This window comes from Coenobita brevimanus, chromosome 1 (assembly GCF_032717465.1).
Source record: "Coenobita brevimanus isolate Jiangsu-jjx chromosome 1, ASM3271746v2, whole genome shotgun sequence".
NCBI lineage: Eukaryota > Metazoa > Arthropoda > Malacostraca > Decapoda > Coenobitidae > Coenobita > Coenobita brevimanus.
This window is the reverse complement of record NC_136954.1, coordinates 26,694,895-26,716,343: the sequence shown is the minus strand read 5'-3', so window position 1 is coordinate 26,716,343 and position 21,449 is coordinate 26,694,895. Positions and strand designations below refer to the sequence as shown.

General features: G+C 40.5%; 1 protein-coding gene across 1 annotated transcript; it reads left to right on the top strand.

Moving 5' to 3' along the window:
* Positions 1-1,862: 1,862 nt before the first annotated feature.
* On the top strand, positions 1,863-19,963 carry LOC145392409 (carbonic anhydrase 14-like). The gene is made up of 8 exons (XM_080266845.1): positions 1,863-1,926; positions 14,424-14,501; positions 15,475-15,543; positions 16,725-16,863; positions 17,779-17,918; positions 18,240-18,397; positions 18,985-19,071; positions 19,940-19,963. The coding sequence occupies exons 1-8, from the start codon at positions 1,863-1,865 to the stop codon at positions 19,961-19,963; spliced, it is 759 nt and encodes a 252-aa protein (XP_080122971.1).
* The last annotated feature ends 1,486 nt before the right edge of the window (positions 19,964-21,449 follow it).

Below are 21,449 nucleotides of genomic sequence, written 5' to 3'. Positions count from 1 at the left end.
CTCTGGGGATACCTAAATTGTATCTATTTATGGGCCAAGCTCGTATCAGGCTAATTTAGGTGATGATCCAACATAATAAAACAAGAAATAGCAAAGAAAGTACAGCCTAAAGTAAGTCAACATCTATATCAGTGTCAAGGAAGGTGATGAATGTCCTTACGTCAGCTGGACAACACCAAGGTTAGCAAACGACAGAGTGATACAAAAACTATAAGTAGAGATTTTTTTTTTTTTTTAGATGCCTTCGTATTTTGCAAAGATCCCTTTAGAAAGTGTCAAGAAAAGAGACAATGGTAAAAAACAGGATGATGACTTCTACCCAGAACTGGTTGAAAAGGAAACTTTCGATAAGTTAGTTGAAAAAATAAATAGGCTAGAGAGATCTTTTCAAATGGAAATTGAAGAAATCAAGAATGAGCTAAGCAGACAGAAGCAAAACAATGAGGAATTAATAAAGGAAATAAACAGAAAGGCCACAACAATAGATGAACTATCAGCTGAGGTAAATTCACTGAGAACAAAGGCTAGTGATATGGGATGTACAGTTGTTAACCATGAGAGAATTATGGATGATTTCAGAAATGATACGGAGAAAATCAGGAAAGCAAGCAGTCTGACAGACCAAAGTAGTAACACTGAAGAGAAAATATCACAGGAAAATTAAATGTTGAGAAATTACAAAGATGAGGTACAAACTACTGTACGTATGCTAAAATGACGAAAGTAAAGAATGATTTAGATACAAAGGTAGAAGAAGAAACCGTAAGAGAGGAAGTGAAATAAATTATAAACAATAACCCAAAACTAGTCAGGGAAGCTGTAGTGATTAACAGATCTATAGTAATCAGTGGCATAGGTGAAGGAGAAATGAAAAACAGAAGCTCAAGGGACAAAAAGGAGATGTAAAACATAATGAACATACTGCAGCAAGTATCAGAGTATATCTGTGATAAAAATATAGAATATATATATATATATAAAATGATAAAAATATAGAATATATATATATAAAAACTTATAAAAATATACTATATACTGTATATATATAAAAACACAAAAACATATATAATATATATATATATATATATATATATATATATATATATATATATATATATATAAAATGATAAAAATATAGAATATATATATATATAAAATGATAAAAATATAGAATATATATATATATATATATATATATATATATATATATATATATATATATATATATATATATGTACACACACACACACTGTACAGCGTTTCAAAATCGGTCGTTCTTTCCTCCTCTTATTCTGGGCGACTTGGCATATTTGTTCTTTTAATGATCGCGACTAGATCCGGCGAAATTTCGATTTGAGTGCCGTAAAATCTCTCTCTCTCTCTCTCTACACATACACACACACACACACACACACATCTTCTAGCTGTCCTTCTACTACAGAAGACGACGGCTTCTATACTCAGTATGTTGGTGTGTTTCTCAGTCTTTGGTGTAACGTGTGTGACTGTGCGGACCAACTCTGGATCCACATACTTTGACACACAGTTGGCGTGTCAAGTCCGAGATTGCTGGGAGAACTCTGTTTTGGTTGTCTAGATTGCCTGCGGTGTTCACTGGTTTCGAGATTCTTCAAGATGAATGGTTTCTTCTCTGTAGAGAGCTCACCATTGTTTTCTGTCACAGGAAATAGGTTCATGATCTTTTCGTATTTCTTATATGATCTTTATATCCCTTCTACTGTCCCCCTGGGTTGCAATGTGCTGTAGGGAGTTGGCCATACAGAACCTGGCGGGGAAGGCGATGGTCTGTCATGCGAAACTCGTGTCCGACCCATCTGATTTTTTTTTTTTTTTAAGCCAGCATGGTTTCTATTCTGGATGACTGCCCGGTGAAGAATTTGAGAAAAAGGGACTTTATCCTCCCATGTGAGTCCTAGGATGCACTGTAAGCACTGGATGTGAAAAGACAATACGTTTGATGTGTTTGATGTACAGTAAGTAGTCCGGGATTCGGCACCATATAAGAGGGCGGAGAGACATACAGCTGTATAAACTGATACCTTCGTCGTCATTCTCAAGTTGGTGTTTTCAAAGACTCTGGATCTGAGACGCCCAAAAGAGGCTGAGGCTTGGTTGATTCTTGCAAGGACTTCTGCATCATTGTTATGTTTATCAGTAAGCACAATTCCAAGGTAAGTAAAATTCTCTGCCTGTTTCACATTTTCGCCATTTATCTGGAATGCAAGAGGCTCTGCTGTCTTGTTTCTCTGAGATATGATTTTTTGTTTTATTGACATTTATTCGGAGCCCCACTGCATGATAAATGTTGGAAACGATGGTGAGAGACTGTTGTAGGGCTTCTGGGGTATGTGCAAGGACAGCACAGTCATAGTTATTATTATAATAATTATAATAATAATAATAATAATAACAGACAAGAGGAGGAGGAAACAATGAAGGAAAGAAAGACAGAAGAGGAAGGAAGGAAAGAGGGAAGAGAGGAAAGGGCAGTCACCCGAGAGCAGCACTGGATTGAGCGAGTGCATGGTGAGCGCCCCCACCTTCCACAATAATAATAATAATAATAATAGCAGCAGCAGCAGCAGCAGCGGCAGCGGCGGCGGCGGCGGCGGCAGCAGCAGCAGCAGCAGCAGCAGCAGCAGCAGCAGCAGCAGCAGTAGTAGTAGTAGTAGTAGCAATAATAATAATAATAATAATAATAATAATCACGTTATTAGGCGCGATACAGAGGAGGACAAACATTGAAACAGCATGTGTTGACGCCATGAAATATCTTTTTACTATGACAGAAGGTTGGGTTGCTGTCAAACATTAATTTTGTCAGTATTACTATAACTCTACCATTACAGCATATTATGCCACTGTTTGGTTTTATATGTCAAAGCTGTGTTAACGTGTTTTATCGGGGATATTATGATGTTTGTCATCCTCTATATTGTGATCACTACTACTACTACTACTACTATTATTATTATTATTATTATCATCATTATTATTATCATTATCATTATTATTATCATCATCATCATCATCATTACTATTATCATCTTATGGTGCCTGATGGTTTAGTGGGTAACTGAGGTGCTCCAATCGGATTAAGCCTGTGTAAGTTTATATCCATGGGGTGGTTGGGGTTTATTGCTCACGCAATGCCACTCAGGGATGACTGAGGCTGGTCACTTTCATCTTAAATGTCAGGACCAACTTGCCTAACCATGGGCTCCTCTCTCCTCATGGGGCAATATAGGATTGGATGATGGATGAATGGATTATTATTATTATTATTGTTATTATTATTATTATTATTCATATAACTATGATGACACCTGCAAAGCAGGATGGTAACAGTTCTGTCAAGTCGTCATATACCGATGTGAGACATTCGGCCTCTGTTTATGTCCAGTCGTTTGTTTGTTTGTCCACTAACTCCTCCTAGGCTATTCGATGGATGTCAGTGAAACGTCATAGATGTATTGTAGTGTGCTGTGGGCATATCGTTCATCATGTTATTTTTCCCAAACAGCTGTAGTGATCCCACAAGGGACTACAATGGGTTGCATTACCACGGGGAAGTTTTTTTTTTTTTTATGCGAGGAAGAAGGAACCAAAGGCCATGAGCCCGCAGTTACAGTTCCCTCCAAGAGATAAACAAAATACAATAGAGAGCCAAATTCAAGATCTGATCATTTTGAGATGCCTGGATACACTGCGTTTGAAAGACTGGAGATCATAGGCAGCAGGAAATACAGACAGAGGGAGACAGTTCCAGAGCTGACCTGTTGCATAAATGAAAGACTGGGAGTAACGGTTAACTCTTGCATTAGAGAGTTGGACAGAAAAGGGATGAGAGTTTGCTGCCAGACGGGTGCTACGCGCCCGTCGTAGAGGTGGAGGAATGCAAGCAGACAGTTCAGAGGAGCAGTGACCATTAAAGTAGCGATAGAAAAGAGATAAAGATGCAACAGTGCGGCGAAGAGACAGAGGTTGAAGGGAGTCAGTAAGAGGAGGAGAGTTAATGAGACGAAAAGCCTTTGACTCCACCCTATTGAGAAGAGCTGTATGTGGCGAGCCTCCCCACACATGAGAGTTGTACTCCATGCAGGGGCGGATAAAACTCCTGTAGAGAGTCAACAATTGTGCAGGGGTAAAGAAAGAGTAGAGTCTGCTTAGCACACCCAATCTCTTGGAAGCAGATTTTACAAGAGATGTAATATGATCTTTCCAAGATAAGTCCCGAGTAAATGAAACCCCAAGCATGTTCAAGGATGATGCAGGATTAAGCTGAATATTATTAAACATTAGTGGGTATACCTGTGGAAGATTTTGTCGGGTTGATAGGTGTAAGAACTGAGTCTTAGATGTATTAAAAACAACCATATTATTTTTACCCAAGTCAGAGATACGAGCCAAGTCAGACATTAGGTGTGCCATAGCCTCATCCCTTGTTTGTTGAAGCAACTGTTGAGATGGGCGTTGCGGGAACCGAATGGAAAGGTGAAGGGTGGAGTCATCAGCGTACGAGTGGATAGGGTTAGATGTACAGCTTAGAAGATCATTGATGAATGAAAGGAAGAGAGTAGGTGATAAGACAGAGCCCTGAGGAACACTACTGTTGATAGATCTAGGAGAAGAACGATGGCCGTCTACAACAGCGGCAATAGAACGACCAGAAAGGAAGCTAGCGATGAAGGCACAGATAGAAGGATAGAAACCGTAGGAGGGCAGTTTGGAAATTAAAGATTTATGCCAGACTCGATCGAAAGCCTTTGAGATATCAAGTGCAATGGCAAAGCTTTCGCCAAAGTCCTGAAAGGAGGATGACCAGGAGTCTGAAAGGTAGGTGAGAAGATCGCCAGTGGAGCGTCCCTGACGGAACCCGTACTGACGATCGGAAAGAAGGTTGTGATAGGAAAGATGCCTTAAAATTTTTCTGTTGAGAATTGACTCGAAAACGTTTGAAATACAGGACGTTAAAGCAATTGGACGATAGTTGGAGGGTTGGGAGTGGTCACCCTTCTTTGGGACTGGCTGAATGAGAGCAAACTTCCAGCAAGAAGGAAAGGTACAAGTTGACAGACAAAGGCGAAAGAGTTTGCCTAGGCAGGGTGTAAGCACAGAAGCACAGTTCTTGAGAACAACAGGAGGGACCCCATCAGGCCCATATGCCTTGTTAGTACTGAGGCCGGTAATGGCAGAAAATACATCAACTGAAGAAATTTTAATGTCAGCCATGAGGAAGTCAGAGGGGGGAAGAGATGGAGGAACAGCACCAGAATCGTCTAAGGTGAAATTGGAGGAGAAACTCTGTGCGAAGAGATCTGCTTTATCAGTAGAAGAAATAGCTACAGAACCATTAGAGTAGAAAAGAGGAGGGAAGGATGATGAGGTAAAGTTGTTAGAAAGATTTTTGGCAAGGTGCCAAAAGGAGCGGGAAGAATTCGAGTTGGAGAGTTGAGAGCATTTAGTATGGATGAAATTATTTTTAGTAGAGCGAAGAACAGACTTAGCACGATTCCTGGCAAAAACGTAAAGATGATGTGATTCAGGGGTGGGTTGGCTCCGGTACCTTTTGTAGGCCCTCTCCTTGTTGCGGACAGCATTAGAACAAGCGTGATTAAACCAATGCTTTCTTGCCTTAGTCAAAGGATATGAGAAAGGAATGTATGCTTCCATGCCCGAGAGAATAAGCTCCGTAATGCGCAAGGCACACTCAGATGGCTCCCGGCCATGGAAGCAATAATCATTCCAGGGAAAATCAAAGAAGTACTGCCTGAGGGCCTCCCAGTCCGCGGCTCCAAAATGCCACAGACGACGCTTCCCTGGAGGGTCCACAGGCCGTACCGGAGTGATAGGACAGGTTAAGGTAATAAGGTTGTGATCGGAGGAGCCCAACGGAGAGAAAAGATTAACAGAGTAAGCAGAAGGATTAGTTGTGAGGAAGAGGTCAAGTATGTTGGGGCTCTCTCCAAGGCAGTCAGGGATACGGGTAGGGTGCTGTACAAGCTGCTCTAGGTCATTAAGGATAGAAAAGATGTAGGCTTGTTCACCAGGTGGATCCGTGAAAGGAGAGGACAGCCAAAGGTGGTGGTGAACATTGAAATCTCCTAGAATGGAGATTTCAGAGAAAGGAGAAATGGATAGAATGTGTTCCATCGCAGAAGTAAGATAGTCGAAGAATTTTTGATAGTCAGTAGAATTAGGGGATGAGTAAAGAGCACAGATTTATTTAGTCAGAGAATGACAGGAAAGCCGAAGCCAGAGTGTAGAGAATTCAGAAGAATCTAGTTCAGTAACACGAGAGCAAGATAAGTCGTTGCGTATATATACACAACAGCCACCTATGGGGAAGGTCTAGTGGTATTGATAGGAACGGCTGTGGTCGGTTCTGTGGTTAATATATCAGTGCTCCGTAATATTGGCACGTTTGGATCTGCAATTTTTATATGTAATATTAGGAACACTGCACATCCAAGTTGTTGTTATTATTATTATTATTATTATTATTATCGCCCGCCTTTAGTAGGCGGAGCGATAACGTTTATACATGCATCTGTGTGTGTGTGTGTGTGTGTAAGATGATCCACACTTAAGGATCACTAGCGGTATCAGTAAATTTGCTGGACACAGTATTAAAGAACGTGACATTAACTCGACAAAACACTGTATATCTTCGGAAGAAAAATGACAATATGCAAATGGTCAGAGGATTGTTCAGTGAAATTTACAATAGAAAACTGTAATAGACAGAATATCAACAGCCTTATTGGCGATATTAATTACCAATTTGATAGACAAACGTATATCACAATGTGAGTGGGATTTATGAAGCAAAGGCTTAAGCTGCAATGAACAGCGTATTAGTGCCGGAAATAGGGCAAGTAGCGTGCCGGTATATATTGCTAGAAGTGTGAACAACAGGATATCCAAAGTATGAGTGCAGTTGTCGTGCTTTAGTAAGGCAACACCTGAATTATGCAGTGCTGTGTTGGTGTCCGAAGTATAAAATGGACATAAATTCCTCAGGAAAAGAGCAGAATGACGAAAAGAATAAAGAGACGACAGGAAGGAAATGGTCTGGAACTGGAGTCGCAAATGGGTGAAGTAAGTTTACCTGGTGATATAATTCAAAATTTCAGGAACAGGCTATATTGGAGAAGGTTGGTGTGAGACACATCCCACTCAGTCATCAGTGAAACACTTAACGGACAGAATTACTGTGATATGGTTACCAGGTTTCACTACGGTACTATAAGTTTTCTTTTCGACTGTTCCTACAAAAATATCCTGCCGGTTTCTACACTAAGATGCATGGTGCTCCTTCTCACTTTAACTTGCCAGTTTCGGCTGGGATCAGGCGATTAAGATTTACCTTCAATCAACTCACTCAAACCACATGATATCCGCGTTATTTATCTGAGTCTCATTAGAACAGAACACGTGCAAACATGCAACTACACCTCATCATCATTAAGTCATGAATCATAGCGAGTGAATATAATACAAGTATGCTCCTGGTTTCGCTTCAGTTAGCTGCAGTAACTCTCCATCCACGCACAGGTAACGGTCACTAGTCTAAGACTGATCCAGCCATTCGTGTTGGGAGACTGGGGACAAATCAGATATCAAGGGTGGATGAAAGGTGGGGGAGAAGACAGGTAGCGTTAAGTCTGCCCTCATGTAAAAAGAGGCATTCACATACAGTAAGTTACATGATAGTGTAACGAATGCGAAGATGATTTTAAGGTTATACATTTAACACTTAAGTAAGAGAGACCTCTCAAAGCACAGTAAGGTCGACTGGATGTCACACATAGACATAGAGTAATGATAGTCTGTAATCGGTCATAGTCCATTACAAATTTTCAAGCAAGTGTAATCGATTATTCATTTTTTCCAAAGTAATCTTAATCGGAATTTAATCGTAGCATTTTGATACAATATCATTTTGTCAATCAAATGTGTTGTATACCTGTAGATTAAGCTATGTTTCAACACTTATCAGCCTCATAAAACTTTTTTTTTTTTTTTTTTTTTTTTTTTAAGATTAAACAGTCAGTCGACCACCCCTTTCAGTTATTCATGTACTCACCCTCTCCGACGACATGACGCCAGATTTACACTTTGGCACATTTACAGGGGTGGCCAGACCCAGTGTTTCCCTAACTGTGTCACTCAATGAGTCATTTTATCTTTTTGAAGAATGAAATCTTACAGGTTGCAACCGTAGAGTTTCATGAGGTTCACACTTCCATTAATTTTCGCAGTACCCACAGAGGTGTGTCTGAAGTGTGTATGAGGTGTGTGTAGTGTGCATCTGTGGTGTGTCTGAGGGATGTGTTCAAAGAAAAAGGACGTCTTACCCTTTGCCATGGGTTCGGGTGCTGGATACGGTTGTCGTGGGTGCGGCTATCAGTAATGTCCCTTTTTATGTTCATTAGATTCGTTGTTCACCTTTTCTTTTAAGCAGTGATGGTATACTCAACCCTAATAAATCCAAGGTTGCTGCACGTGAGGTTTTATGGGCAAAGTACTTAGCGTACCGTCCTTCACCTATTGACTAATAGTCGTTAATCTTACGTATCCCTACTTTGGAGTTCCCTCTCTACCCGTTTTGAAAATGACCCGAACCATCACCCCATGGGACATTGGGCCCCACGGGGTTAAAGAAACTGACTGGTTGCCAGGCCAAATTTCCTTTAAGTGAACAAAATTTGTGGATAAGAAAACAACCGAATTTCACTGATATATTTAACTATTATATAATCTGTCAATATAATTACGTACATTCAATAATAATTTAAATTATGATGCTGTAAGCCTTCAAAACAATTTTTTTTAAAAAGCTGTGTTCGGCACCATACCCCCGTCTAGTATTTGTAATGGTGTTATTGTATTGCATATCATACAAACAATAGTTTTGAAGATTATGTGTTAAATCATCACAAAGACCGAAGAGCATCAGCACTGACGCACTGCACTGCTTCATAGCAAGTACAGAAGCACCAAATCAGGGAGCTTCAGGGTCCTTCGGTTAATGCCCTTGCTGTGGTGTGGTGTGGGAGAACGATGTGTAGCGTGGTGTGAGAGCGTGGTATGGTGTGTTGTGTGGTGTGAGAGGGTGGTATGGTGTGATGTGTGATGTGAGACGGTGGTATGGTGTTTTGTGATGTGAGAGGGTTGTATGGTGTTGTGCTGTGTGAGAGGGTGTTATGGTGTGTTGTGTGATGTAAGAGAGTGTTATGGTGCGTTGTGTGATGTGAGAAGGTGGTATGATGTGTTGTGCGGTGTGAGAGGGTGGTATGGCGTGTTGTGGGGTGCGATCTGGTCTGACCTGGTGTGACTTCGCTAAAATCGCTAAGGTATACAGGAGTAAATAACCTAACGTCCGAAAATAGTGAGAGATAAGGCGGGCAAATCCGTTCCTCGAAATGGTTCCGTTTCTAAAAATATTAAAATACCATATAATACAAGAGGTGTGGTGACAGACAAGAGCTTTAAACTTGTAATTCCTGTACGTACATGTGTCAGTTTTATTCGTCTGGGGACCATGCTGCACGATGTTTTGCAGAGCCTCAGTTTTGTCATTTTTATCCAGAAGCCATCATTCGGTCTTCTTGTCCTAAATTCCCCACTTTCAGGATTTATACTCGGATTTCTTTACCTAGGTCTAGCCGCCCATTTTCTTCACGTGGCCAATCCACTTCGGCTGACAAGTATGCATCACATAGACAGTACATTCACTCTACAGACACTCTAAACGCCTTATTCTGATAGTCAAGAGAATAATGCACATCTACCTTACCATCTTCATCTCATTTCGATCAAGCCTGCTAGTAGGTTATCACTTTCCTTCAGAGTTCACGTTGTACCTCCATATACCGTCAACTAAATGGCACTGAAACACAGGCACGTAGAATATAGATCAGAAAACGACTGAATTACTTTCAGGTGGAAACAGTGGAGAGGGACGAGTTTAAAACGACCGATAGGAAATGAAAAATGCAAGTTGGAGAAATATAAGTAAGAGGGACAAGTTGAGAAACAAAGCCCAGCAATCGGTGATAAAAAGATGGAATTTTGTTTCTTAGAAACTGAGGAAAGAGGGGAAAATTAATACAGAAAACAGTAATTGTGGTGAATGAATGAGACTGTCATTACCGGAATGGAGTAAATATATATATATATATATATATATATATATATATATATATATATATATATATATATATATATATATATATATATATATATATATATATATACAACTGTAGTGAGGTTTACAGTCAAATCTTCCCTCATAAGTGAGATATCCTATACATGACTGTAAAATGAGAGACGGTACAGAGAGCGCTGTCTGCCACAGATCCATATACATGACGCTGATACTAAACCCATTAACATTTGCGAAAAGTCAGTCAAAAAATTAAACATCTAGTTAATGAGATGCAGATTCATCATTAGGCCTAATCCTGTTTACCCTTCCAGCACTTTATCTCATTATTACAAATACACAGATTTCAATGCCGGACTCAACTTTACCTATATCTAAGGAAAAAAAAAATAACGTCGCCATCTATGAAGATTCTTTTTCACAACTGTAAGTAGTGTTGTTCAAACGCAAGCCATATATTATGAATTTCATTATGAAGAAAAACTAAAGCCACCGTACCTCTAGACCATATTTTCTCAGGGTCAATAATGTATATTAAATGTACTTATGATTCAAGTCACGATTACATTAGATGTAATCGTATCTGTAACAAAAAATTATCATTCAGGCCTAATCAAAATCGTGTATTATTATGTGATCGCACCATTTCATTCACAGCGTCTCTTCCACCACTTCTTATCCCACCCCCCTTCTCTCTCTCTCTCTCTCTCTCTCTCTCTCTCTCTCATCCATATTCTCACCCTTATCCCCATCCCACCTCCATCCTTACACACACACACTCACCCTCAACCCCACCTTCTCCCTCAATTACACACACACACACACACACACACACACACACACACATCCCATATACCCTTACCTCACAGCCGCACAATCACCATAAAAGTATATACAATAACATGAATGGAGGTTGGCATAAGAGCTTTGGATACATGTCTTTCTTCTTTGTATTTTTATTTATTTATTTTTTTAAAAGAGGGTGGGCTGGGGGAGGGGGGCACAGTAGCAGGTAATGATAACTGGCTGGTGGCAATGAACTGAGGAAACTGCAAAGGGTGGAGCCAGGAAGTCTCATCTGCCTCAACTCTCGTTTCAGCAGTGTTCGTGCTGGTGTAGCCTGTGTGTGTGTGTGTGTGTGTGTGTGTGTGTGTTTAAACAAATTATTAGCCTCGACCGACAGGTACTGTACGTTATCTGAAAGTGTGTGATGTGTTGAATTGAGGATATCAGACGTAAAGGTATAATATTTTCTTTTTCTCGGTGGATTAATACATATATCAAATTTCAGACAATTATTTTTCTGCTCGACTTTCGTGGAGTAAATGTTACTGATACAGACAAACAAAAGTGCTACATATGTAGAATCTGCATCAGCAGAATTATTCAAACGTTACCTTAACTGACTGTTGCAGGGTGAGAGCCAGTGTTTGATGTGGCCGACAGTGAATGGCTTGGCGATGGCCAGGTGAAGTGGAGGTAGTATGGGGCGTCCTGCTGCTGTTGTTTTTAATTAATTTTTGTATATTTTATTTATTTTTCGGTGTTTTTGTGATGCTCGATGTTTTGACGTTGACTGTACTTTACATTAAGATGGGAACACACACACACACACACACACACACACACACATATATATATATATATATATATATATATATATATATATCCCCGTGTTCACTCCTGTTCTTACCTACCCACAGGTGTGATTGCCATCCAGCCCGACACCCGCAGCACAACATGAGGCTCTTACTACTCATCGGCATCACCACACTCTATCTCGCATTACCATCACCTGCTCAGTCTGCTGTGGTGCAGCACTATGAATCTGCTCCACTCAAGTCAAACATAATAAATAAACGTAAGCTGACATTATGACTAATTTCACTGATATTATCCAGTGCTTTCGATGATTGATTTGAATTTTCAGAACTGAACAGCTTTTCGGATCATGAAGTGTGATTTAATTTTTTAATCTTATGGTAGCAAAGGCTCTCTTTTGTGTTACTGAATGAGCTTGCCTCTGACATGAAGAACAAGACAGCCTATCGAATAATTACTTCGAATAAGGATTAGTAGAGTTGGATTTTTTTTTCACAGTTGTCTAGAAGTTTCGGGTCTTTTGTTTTGTACATCAGAATATTTAACTGATAGCGCCTATTCATTATTTATTTATTTATTTACTTTTGTAACGCTACGCTACCAGTATATCATGCCTGTGTTAGTACTTTTCATATTCCGTCTCTGCGCCATTATTTTGCGCTTCCATTCTACCGCAGTGATAAAGATGCAACACAGTGACTTCTTTGATGCCTGGGCTACTGAGGACGTTCTCTGAGGGAAGTGTCAGCGAGCACGGCTGCATTTTTGTTTGGTTATGCACTTCCCTAAAATAATAAATCTTAAGTGCTGACATTTTTACGGGTCCTTCAAGTTTATTTCTGTGTTACTATACTCTTTTTACCTTAACTTGGTCCGTATTTTCCTCATTTTGCAGCTTATTCCACGTAGGTCAGCTGGTGAAAAAGATAATACTAAGGCTCCGCACACTTTCATAACGCATCATCGTGATTAATATCATATTTAAGTGTTAATCTATTTTTACAACTCAGCATTCAAAATGGAGAGAAGGAAATTTTAGGCCAGGTTAGAGTAAAGTAGTACAGAGCTCCAAGTTCCTGTTTCAGCCCGTTACTGGTGTTCATTTTATGCCCGTTACTGGTGTTCATTTTATGACTGAACAGTGACGCAAAGATAATATGATGATAATGTGGGTATTTTGCAAATGATCCGTGTTTGGGGTTAGTAACGGTGGTGGTGTTTGTATGTACGGTATACATACTAGTAACATGGAGCTGGCAATCATCTGCATCATCATCATAATTATCAACCATCATCATCATCATCAAAAGCAGCAGCAATAGCTATTGAATATATGACAGATCAATGCTCATATCTGACATAGTTTAAAATAATTCTGATGCGGTCTGTAAGGTATGGAATATATAATCACATCAATCCGCGGACTTTCTTCTTTCTTTTTACTGCCTGATAATAATATTATATGCGGTTTTTGAGGGATCCCTTTGGATTGAAGGGGTTGGAAGTGGCCTAATATCTAATCCCTTATAACAACATCAACACATTTTACAGCATCAGAACGTAATCAATGTTCAGCGCAGAGATGGACCATGTAAAGGATATTCCATACTGTGATCCGTCTTTGACTTAACTTTTAGAACGTTAATAAATGTTTCCTTATTTTTCAGATAACAAACGATGTTGGCTGTGTAGTTTCATTTCAGTATAGGCCTAACTATATTCAACAGAGAAACGGTAATTGTTGCTTTAATTTGTTTTCAAATGTGTCCGACTCTAGGCATAGGCTTCACAGCCTGCTCCCAAGGTCCATTAGTCCTCCTACATACCATACACCTCCACATGTCACCACTTCGGTCTTAACACTCACCGTCCATACTGAATACATGCTAGGGTTGTCTCATACAGGACTGGTGTACTGGTAATAGCGGGGGTATTTTTATGACATGTCGGCGGGTCTTCAGTAGATAAGTAAAGTCTGCTTTTGCGAAATTCAAATCCTTAAGCTGTTCCCTGCCCAAGCGGGGATTAGAACCTGGGTCCGGTAGGACTGCAGGCAACCTCTCTGCCAATTCAGTCACCGCCTCACTTATTGAGGTTGATTGAAAATGTTTGTAGAATTCATTTTAGACAATTACCACTTCAGAGATGAAATCACAGCGCAGCAGAAGGCACCTATGATTCCAAAGTAATAACAGAAATCGCTTATCTGGTACTGATATCTTGGTTCTGAAAACCGTGATCACCCAAGATAAGCTTATTCTGCAGAACACGCTCGGGATCGTTGGATGAAGTTTTTGGCCTGTTTCTCAATAAAAATTTAAGGAGTTGCAGAGGACAAAGGTCTTCATCTGTGGGTAAATTGTTTTAGAACAGAAATAAATTTGTGTTTATTTTCAAACCACATGATTGATTGTTGCGCATTTGTAACCACCTAAGAACATTTTGAACTGCGTTCGGTATATCATGGTAGTGGGCTGGATATCTGAGTACAGCAATTTCATTAATAGATTACTTTCATGCTAAAAAAATATATATATTCTCGCGACCTCGCATCACAAGACTGTCAATCCTGGCGCGAATTATACCTCCGAAAAAACTACTGACGGTCCCTCTTGCCTCCCACCCACAGGTGATGGGGATGATGATGATGATGAGGAGGAGGAGGGGGGTTCAAATGAATTCCACTGGAGCTACGAAGGTCACACCGGTAAGTAACAAAGTATATGTTAAGAATTACCCAAAGAAAACACTTGGGAACAAATATGAACAAAAAACTGGTTGAAATTGTTTTAACGAATTGACCAAAGGCAACAAACAGCCGGGAAGCCAGCAATGAACTTAACGCTAGGACAATACCAGGGGTTGTCCAGGTTGTACTGCGTGTGAGATAGCAGTATAGGTGACTGACTGACGACTGAGATACTGACTTACGCTGGACATGGAGATATTATGTTTGACTTGCTATCACTCATAAGAGACAGTGAGGCTACCCTATTGTTCCTGTTACATAGCCTTCTTGGAAAACTTTCAGAAAATTGGTCAGATTCATCTGCAAATATTTAAAAGAAAGGGGTTATAAAGAAAACAAGTACAAAATTCAGGAGTTACATATCCTACAAGAGTTATGCGCCACGATCCCGAAAATAGCAAGTGGTTGACACAGTCTGGTTCTTAGAAATATTCCAGAATATAAATAAGGAAAGCTTTCCATAAGTCAACAGATGATTATGAAGACACTTTCACAGCTACAGCAGCACCGTGTCCTGCGCCACATGGCCGATTATGCGGGTCTGGGCCTGGGGAAGTATTGACATCCGTGAATGGGCAATCTGGACCGTGCGCACATTCAGAGAATGGGCGGCTGTCCCACTTACATTCCCTCGTGGAGGACACGTGGAAATAAGATAGTCCACGCCTGCATCATCTCAGCTGAGCAAATAAATTCATAGATCATTCATAGGGAGGAAGGAGCAAAGAGGGTTCCAGGCTAGGAGACAAGAGTCGGTTAATGGGGATGGAGTGAGGTTTATGTTTAGATTTTTATTTTTAGCCGCATATTGGAGAGTGCGAATAAACAGGAATGCTCGTGGAGGCATACAAGTGGTGGTGTTTCAAGATTAAACTTCTGGATGACAGACTCTGGCATTACACAAACCTTGTAAGTATGTTCCCTGCTACAGGGTTCCAAAGCAAGGATAAGAAGCATGATGTGAAAGCATTGTGTCGACCTGACTTGATATCTTGTGCAAGTAGGGATCCTGAATTAATTTTACATGACCTGAAAGACCTGATGCAGCTTATGGGGAAAAAAAATTTTCATAATGGGTTATTCTTGCTGACTCGCCTGTTCCAACTCTCATGACCCCCATTTTCCTTCTCTCTCTCTCTCTCTCTCTCTCTCTCTCTCTCTCTCTCTCTCTCTCTCTCTCTCACACACACACACATATTGACCTACAGTATCACCCTTCAGGTCCGCGGTATTGGGCAAAGCATTACCCCTTTTGCGGATATCAGCGCCAGTCTCCTATTGATCTCTACAACGGGAATAGGGTGACGACATGGAATCCCTTCCAGTTCTTCAACTACAACGTTATGCCAACATCAGTCAAAGTCACGAATAATGGACACTCAGGTACGCTTATACTGCTTTTACTCTAACCAGGTCTAAAACTGGCATCTCTCGGATTCTCTCAATCTTGAATGCCGAGTTGCAAAAACTTATCATTGAAATACGATGCTAGTCACGAAAATGTGCTATGGAAAGGACGTATTGTTGAGGCGTATAACTGCCTCTTATCTCTGGTAACCTACGTGAAATAAGCTGTAAAAGGACGAATATCTGGGTCAGGTTAATGTAAAAAGGATATAGTTCCTTCACGGAGTTGTGAAATCCTGTGAGGTGTCCTAGGTTATTCATTACGGCTAACTTTTATACTCTGAAGACATGGTCAGTTTGTTTTCATCTGACAATGATCTCGATTTCGGTTTTGCTCCGTTGATGGCCAAGTGTAGCCTCATAAAAGGGTTGATTTGACCAGTGACCAAGAAGGCTCATTGCTACCTCATGAGTAAGGCCTATCGCACTTCATGCAACCACAGCATAGTGTTTGTGTGTATGGTCCAGCTCCGTCAGATGAAAACATAGTGACTGCAAAAACACTTCCTCGGCCAATTTTGCTAGTGACCGTAGCACGACCGCTGTTCTCAGCCTCTCACTTGGTTCTTACGTACGCTAACGTAATCTAATCAGGAAATGCTGACACGCAGATTACTATCCACATTTTCATCAGCAAGAATCATAACTCACACTGGTAGGTTTGGAGGGCCAGATTTTAGAGCTAATCGATTAGTAAACTGACAGAGATTCCTCAATAAACCTCCCAAGCTGATTATTCGGATTTACCTAAAACAGCTATATCTTTACTGGCAGCCATGATCACAGTGGACATGCCGATCAGACCCTACGTGCGTGGCGGGAATCTCAACGGCGAATATGAGTTCGCGCAGCTTCATTTCCACTGGGGATCCAATAACCTCGTTGGCTCGGAGCATCTCATCCGACACAACAGGTAAGTTGGGAGGTAGACGATGATTATGGTGGAGTAAGGCAGAGGGTGACGTGGAGTGTTGCGGCGGTCAGGATACATTTTTGCGGCAGTTTGGGTGGAATATGGCGGTGGTTGGGATGGAGTATGAAGAAAGGCAGTGGTTAAGGTGGAGTATGGCAGTGGTTAAGGTGAAGAATGGCAGTATTTAGGGTGGAGTATGGTAGTGGATAGGATGGAGTAACGAAGAGTTAAGAAAGAGATCATGTCGGAGTCGGGGTTAGGTTGTTGTTAGGCAATAAAGTACCTCAGGCAGGAGAGGATGAAGGATGACAGGCAAGAAAAACTGAAACATGAAGGCAGAGCTTAGACCACACTGAGAGGGCTTGGTATGGTGGATGGTAGACTGGGTTGAGTCAGTGAGCCATGGTTAGCTCGCTTCCATGATGGAAACAAAGGTGATGAGGCAGAGTGATAACGGAGGCAGAAGATTAAGTATGATGACAGCAGGAAAAATGGAAACCACGGGACGAAACACTGTGATATATAGAGGACACTGATTAAGTATGCTGACATGAGGAGAAATGAATGAAATAAGGGGAAGAGGCGGTATGATAGACATGACGGAAGATCTGCGTATGATGGTAGGGGGAGATAAATACACACACACACACACACACACACACACACACACACACACACAAGGGGTAAAACAGTATGACAGGATAAGCAGAAGATCAATATGATGACTGGAGAAGATGGTTCCGCTTGCGGAATATTAGTTGGTTCGTCTCAAATGGATATGAAACTTAATGGCCTGAAGTAGCATGAGAGAGAGAGAGAGAGAGAGAGAGAGAGAGAGAGAGAGAGAGAGAGATTATAATATTGCATGCTCTCTCCTCTTAGGTACCCGTGCGAGGTGCACCTGGTGCATTACAGGAAGGTTTACAACGACACAGCAACGGCCGTTTTGTACGAGGACGGTCTGGCGGTACTCGGGGTCATGTTTACCATCACAGCGCAAGACAACCCAGCACTCGCAGGACTTATAACGGGCCTTGCCAACATCACGCTGCCAGGTGATACTTTGTGATGTTTTGTTTATCACGGAACTCGACGCTTTGTGTGACTTAAACCTCTAACTGTACTTGTTACAATCTAAAACAGAACTGGTGGGTTTTGTTTCGTGTATCACATTAGATATTTCTGCTTAGATTTACTGCTAACCTCTTTACCATAGTTTCTTAATACAGACATCTTCGTCGGTTGGTTGCACTACATCATGTTCATATCATGCGAGAGAGAGAGAGAGAGAGAGAGAGAGAGTGTTACATGCTTTCGTTATTTCCGTGAAGATATGGGCAAACACAATTCCTTCACATTCGTTCCTTTACCATCAGGTCAAGAGGTCGCCATTCACCCCATCCCGCTGTCAACCTTCCTACCCAACAACAGGAAGAAGTTCTACCGCTACCTAGGCTCTCTGACCACACCGCCCTGCAACGAGGTGGTAGTGTGGACGGTCTTCGATGACAAACTAGACATATCGGCCGCACAGGTGAGGAGATAAGAGTAAATATATTCTCCTAAACTGTTTTACCTCTAACTTACCCTAAAATTGTCATCTCTCCTGCCTGACTGCTTAGCTGTACCAATAGAGTAACTTTCGTGCAGCATTGTCTGTTCTGCTTGCTGAACTATGTGAAATACTGTAGGCTGCAAAAAGACTAACATGTGGGCCAAGTGAAGGTAAAACGAGTATAATGACAATTTACACATCCTCTTACTCTTCATTTTCTATCTTCTTTTGTGCCGTCATTCTTGATCGAGCATTTAGTTCCTTCAGTACAATGACGTCGTTTCTCATTTATCCATGCTGTCACAAAACGTCCGTACTCGGCTAAGGAATGGTTCTTGAAACTGGAGATGTCAGATATAGCCTTCATTAATCCTTTCAGTACAAGAGGTCTTCCTAGGTAGCAAGAAAAAATAAGTAAGACGTCATCACAATAAAGGGGTCAGACGCCTTTGTGCTTCATTCAGGATTGTAAAAACTTTGAATGGTCTTTTTTATTTTCAACGGCCGTATAAAATCGTCTGTGGTTAGCAAGACTAACATTGTGAAGTGTGGCTATACCCCTACAGATGGCACAGTTCCGCACCTTGAAGGACGCCAACGCGGATGCCCTGGTTGACAACTATCGTCCTGCTCAGTCTCTCGGTAGCCGCCAGGTGAGTTCTTTTTCCGATGTGAGTTCTTTTTCCCAGGCGAGTTCTTTTTCCAGGATGAGGTATTCTTCCCAGGTGAGTTCTCTTTCCTACTTTTTCCAAGGTGATTTCTTTTCCCAGGTAAGTCATTGTTCCCAGGTGAGCTCTTTTTCACATGTGTGGTTCACTCAAGTTACGCGTTCAAAACCAGGCTTCAAGTTTCGAAGAACGTGGCATTGCTCTGTTTGTTTATATCCGACTGGATTTACCTCTTTAAAGGAGAAATAGTATGGAATAAGGAAGCTAGAAAATTTATGAACAAGGTTTTTGGATTTAAAGAAACTGCTTGAAACTTGAAGCTTACCTGTAAAACTGCCTGAAACTTGAAGCTTACCTGTAAACGTGGAACTGAATGGGAAATGTGCCGTATTTTGGAGCCGGATTCTTAAACATATTTACGACTGATTCCATGTTGTAACTTAGATCTGTTTTTATACGAAGAACTGGATACAAAAGAATATTCTGAACCCTCCTTTACTAGCTTATGTTTCCTGCAGAGAAAGAATATATATACACAGTATATATAATCTTACGACAATTCTCCTTCGTAACTATATTTATTCTGTTATTATCTTTATTTTTTTATTTATTTTACTGGAGAAAGAACAAGAGGCATGAGAAGACTGTACTCGTCTTGCCTTTACCTTCCCACAAGAACAGTTTATAGTTACGAGAGAATCTACCATAAATATATTCAGGAATGTCGCACATGGACTGTTGATTTTCTTTTTTAAATTGGTAACATTAACTAATTCTGTGCCGGTAAAGCTATAACATAATCTAATATTATGTTACTGATCATACTGTCTAATACCTATAATTCCTGTTGCAGCTTTACTTCGCCGACTTGGACTAGTATGCCGAACTGGTCATATCGTTCAGAAGATTCAAGATCACTATCAGCACCAGCTTACTTCATCAGCAGTGTCCTTCCTCCACTTTCTTATACTTTCTGTAGCGGAGATATTTCCTAAAGGTAGTAGCTTGATGAGGCTGTTTTACAATTGTGTGTTAAGCCAAAATTAAATTCAAAAGCATCAAAACCTACAAAAGAAAATTCAAAATGGTAAAAGACAATCCCAGACTACTCCTTTTGGGATGCAAGAGATCCCGAAGCTAAAGGTTACCATAGTCATATACACCAATATTCTTTTCCCGAAGCTAAAGGTTACCATAGTCATATACACCAATATTCTTTTCCCGAAGCTAAAGGTTACCATAGTCATATACACCAATATTCTTTTCCCGAAGCTAAAGGTTACCATAGTCATATACACCAATATTCTTTTCCCGAAGCTAAAGGTTACCATAGTCCAATACACCAATATTCTTCTCCCGAAGCTAAAGATTACCGTAGTCCAATACACCAATATTCATTTCTAACAGCATTTTATTTGTATAATGCTTCTGGTCATCTCTGGAAGATTTAAACAGCTACACTTAAGCACAGCCTTCATCTCCGTCTCTAATGTCTTCAACTAGGTCACTACCTGTCTGCTAAGACCTGCAGCAATATATAATGTAAACACACACACACACACACACACACACACACACACACACACATATATATATGAAACATTAGTTTCTCACTTTAAACTCTTGTATTTCTTACTTTACAGTGTGTTTACTACAGTATTTGTGTATTGCTGCTTCTTCGAGAGGGTACTGTAGTAAGGTAGCCTAATTGGTATTTTTCGTGTGCAACTGTGTGTTGAAATGATAATGATTTTATTATGTAATCGCAAATGTTTCCCTCACCGTTTTCAACAAACTATTTATCACTGATGAAAACGTAACCCCAACAACTGCTTCTTGTGTTGCAGTTGTTGTTTAGTTATCAGTCTTTGCTTAATGTTTGCTCTATATTATAGGAAGTAACAAGACAGTCGGACAAATCCTACTACCTGTGCTACAGTGCTTTCGACACCTCCTAAGGATCTGCCATTAATCTCTGTAAAAAATAAAAAAAATGTTAGAGGTCATTCAGTATAGTGATGTCTTTATTTTTTTTTTTTTTCTGTTGCCAGACGATTTCAGTCAACTCACTGAACTGTAGGGATTAGATATGACCTCCATTTACCCCTTCAGTACCAGGGGCATTTCCTAAGTTTAAAAAAGCGTTTGGAGATAGCAAGAATAAAATAAAATAATTACATCACGGGATTCAAGGGGATGATACTTGTTGAGAGTTACATCAGTCTTTCCATTTGTGTGAAGTTTAGAGTGTTCCTTTTGGTTTCTTGTATAAACTGTGTGAACCTTACACGATTTTTTTTATGCTACTGTTGGAATACTGTGGATGTGAACAGGTGGTGAGAGAGGGCAACGCGATCCACTAC